The sequence below is a fragment of the Theobroma cacao genome, chromosome 6 (assembly GCF_000208745.1).
Source record: "Theobroma cacao cultivar B97-61/B2 chromosome 6, Criollo_cocoa_genome_V2, whole genome shotgun sequence".
Classification (NCBI taxonomy): domain Eukaryota; kingdom Viridiplantae; phylum Streptophyta; class Magnoliopsida; order Malvales; family Malvaceae; genus Theobroma; species Theobroma cacao.
The window spans coordinates 7012356-7015480 of record NC_030855.1 but is presented as its reverse complement, the minus strand read 5'-3'; the positions used below and the strand labels follow the sequence as shown (position 1 = coordinate 7015480).

At 33.5% G+C, this 3125-nt stretch overlaps 1 protein-coding gene across 1 annotated transcript; it reads right to left on the bottom strand.

Annotated features, from left to right (window-relative positions):
* On the bottom strand, nucleotides 775–1158 carry LOC108662419. The gene has a single exon (XM_018122775.1). The coding sequence runs from the start codon at nucleotides 1156–1158 to the stop codon at nucleotides 775–777; it is 384 nt and encodes a 127-aa protein (XP_017978264.1).

Sequence of the window (3125 nt, the reverse complement as noted above, 5' to 3'; positions counted from 1 at the left end):
GTATATACGTTTCAATGTATGCTTGGAATTATTTTGGTTTGGAATATCATAATGGGCTTTTATGTTAGAGAGATATGGACCAAATCATATTGCAATATGAAGTTGCTTTCTTTCTTGAACATTCATCTTTATGTTTTGCTCTTAAGAAAGTTCCATTTTATATGAATCAATATTCAACCTTTGGATCAATTGAACATAATTCATAATTGATCAAATATCATTTCATGGATAATTAAATATGACATAATTATTCCAAATAATTAGTCAAACTTGAAACATATAAGCTTCCACATCCAAATGCTAAAGACAAATGTTTCACTAGCCATTCCCATGGCAATCACATAATTAATGTTTTAAAAACATCCAAATAAATTATTCAACATGTTGAGAAAAATAGAAGTGTAACCATCTAATGTAACATTTAATATTTTAAGTAGTCCATCCATATGGTCACCTTCTCAGCCAAGATCCTACTCATCTTTATCTTTGGCCCCTGCAATATGTCAAACATATGAGAACCAACTTTGAGGTATCATATACCTTTAATATATAAAGTAGAATCATTTAGCAAATGGTACCTGAATAAGAAACTTCAATAAGTTTCCTTTTCTTGCTCACAGTAGCTAGGTACTCCTTGCAGTTCCTCCTCCAATGCCCAAGTTTGCCACAATTATGGTAAATGTCCTTCTCTTTGTCCTTTTTGACACCTCTTTTAGGCTTTAGTGCCTTTTCATTTTAGGAGTTTACCTTCTTCCCTTTTGGGGCTTTCTTCTTCTATTGCTTCATATGAGCCTTGGAAGAAGAAACAAAAAGCAATGATCCCTTATCTTTCCTGATGGACCTTTCTGCCATGTCTAGCATATTCAGAAGTTCAAAAAGCATGGCTTCCAATCGATTCATATGGAAGTTCAACACGAACTGACTAAAGCTGTTAAGAAGAGATTGTAGAACTAAGTCTATACTTAGCTTATGATCCATTGCTGATCCCAATTGTCCAAGTCTCTCGATGAGTCCAATCATCTTTAGTACATGGGGTCTAACAGAACTATCTTCTGCCATCTTGCGTCGGAATAGTTCTTTAGAGATCTCATAACTTTCAATGTGCCCCTCCTTATCAAATAGTTCTCTAAGGTGAAGAATCATGGATTGGACATCCATGTGTTCATGCTACTTTTGGAGCTCAGGGGTCATACTAGCTAGCATCACACATGCTACTTGATCATCGCCATCTTTATGACGTTGATATGCTTTTTTATCCTTAGCACTAGCATCAGCAATAGGGACTGGTGGAATAGGAGTGTCAATGACATAGGATTTCTTTTCCTATTTCAAAACGATCTTGAGGTTCCGAAACCAATTGAGGAAGTTTAAGTTAGTGAGTTTGTTTGCATCCAAGATACTCCACAGTGACAGATTATTAGCCATATATATATAAATTATGCCTAAATAGATAAAATAAAGCAACAAGTAAAAATCATGCATAAACTATTTAAAACAAGATTTTAAAATTTTAAATAGTTCTCCCATTATTTTCTACAAGATGATAACCCTCTATATCACCTTGAGAGATCTCTACTAGGATTCTCTTAGTGGGCTAGGATCTCATCCATCTAGTCATGGCCTTGAGTGTGCTCAACAAACTATAATAAGTGGATTAGGTAGGTAACTGAGCTTACCAATTATATCTCTATACAACTCTTATATCAGCTAGCTGACAACACATTGCCTAAACATATCATATATGTTTCGCCTAACCTTGGCCTCTAGTTTTCATAATAATCAAGTTTTCAAGCATCCAAATTTTATGAAACTAGTTGAGTAAAACTCACTAATAGCTCAAACATACTCATGTAAAAGTGTGGCCTTGAATGTGCTTAACAAGCCTCCAATTAAAAGAGCAACTAGGTTTTCTTGCTATATGGTAGAAGGTAACTTAATCATACGTGGTATGTGACTCAATATTTACTGAGGGATTTTATCCTTTTCATTTTATTAAGGTCTCATTTGATTAGCATGCATAACATTTAATATATCGCATAAAATTAAATCTATCACATGCTGTTCTATGAAGATGGTTACGAACTTTTCTACTCTAGTTTCCTTGAGCCATAGAAGGAACCGAGTTGGTCAAATCTTAAGGGATAGCATACATTAAGCACTTCATGCCTTAGCTTGCATCCACCTTTAGCTCTTCATGGCATCTTTGATTTCTCTCTTCTGATTTACAAAATTTTTTTCCTAATCTAATCCTATTTCTAATTACAAATGAATGTAGAAACCTTGTCACGACCCGGAACCTCCCTCAGGCCCATGACAATCGTCGCGACGTCCCGATTGACACTCATTATCCGGAATGCCAATCGAAACCCCGCAAGGCTTACATATCAGTTTCTTTCCTTTCCTGTGAGCAATCGTTGTTAAATATCGAGTTTTTAGAGAATATACATTATTTTAGATCAAAAACAATCAAAATAAATTTTCGCCGCACAGAGGTATTTTGGTCATTTTTTTCTCAAAAATTTCGAAACTGGCTAAAACGTAATATACAAGTACAAAATACATAATTCATATTCAAAATGAGTTTAAAAGTCTAAAATCTTCATTTAAAACGAAATTACGGTTATTTGAATATAATAAGAAAATAAAAGAAATATTAAGGAAAATATTCTATTTTACTTTATAAAACAATATTTATAGAGTTATACGTGAATAATTTTTATAGCGTAAAAGCTAAATAAATTTATACATACTGAAATACAGTAAGCCAAAATATTTAATTTAATTTACAATAACAAGAGGGCCCCCGAATAAACAAAAGTAAAGAGGACTGTGAACCTACGGTTTGGAAAATGCAGATCCAATGGTAGTCCTCGATGAGATCAGCTATCTACAGTCTATACTGAACCTGAAATGGGTGGAAAGGAGTTGGGTGAGATTTTGCAATCCCAATGAGTAAACAGACATTATCATAAATATCTAAAGGCGAGTAAAATGGAGGCAAGTTTAAACAACAAATTTCAACCCATTTCATAATGTTTTCAATTTATTTCTTAAACCATAAAATATTTGTAATTTACCAAAACAGTTGTTAAGGCTTATGTCTTTTATTAAAACAAGGCTCAAGC

Coding starts and splice junctions, on each gene's coding strand:
- LOC108662419 (XM_018122775.1), bottom strand. CDS start 1,158: ATGGATGTCCAATCCATGATTCTTCACCTTAGAGAACTATTTGATAAG.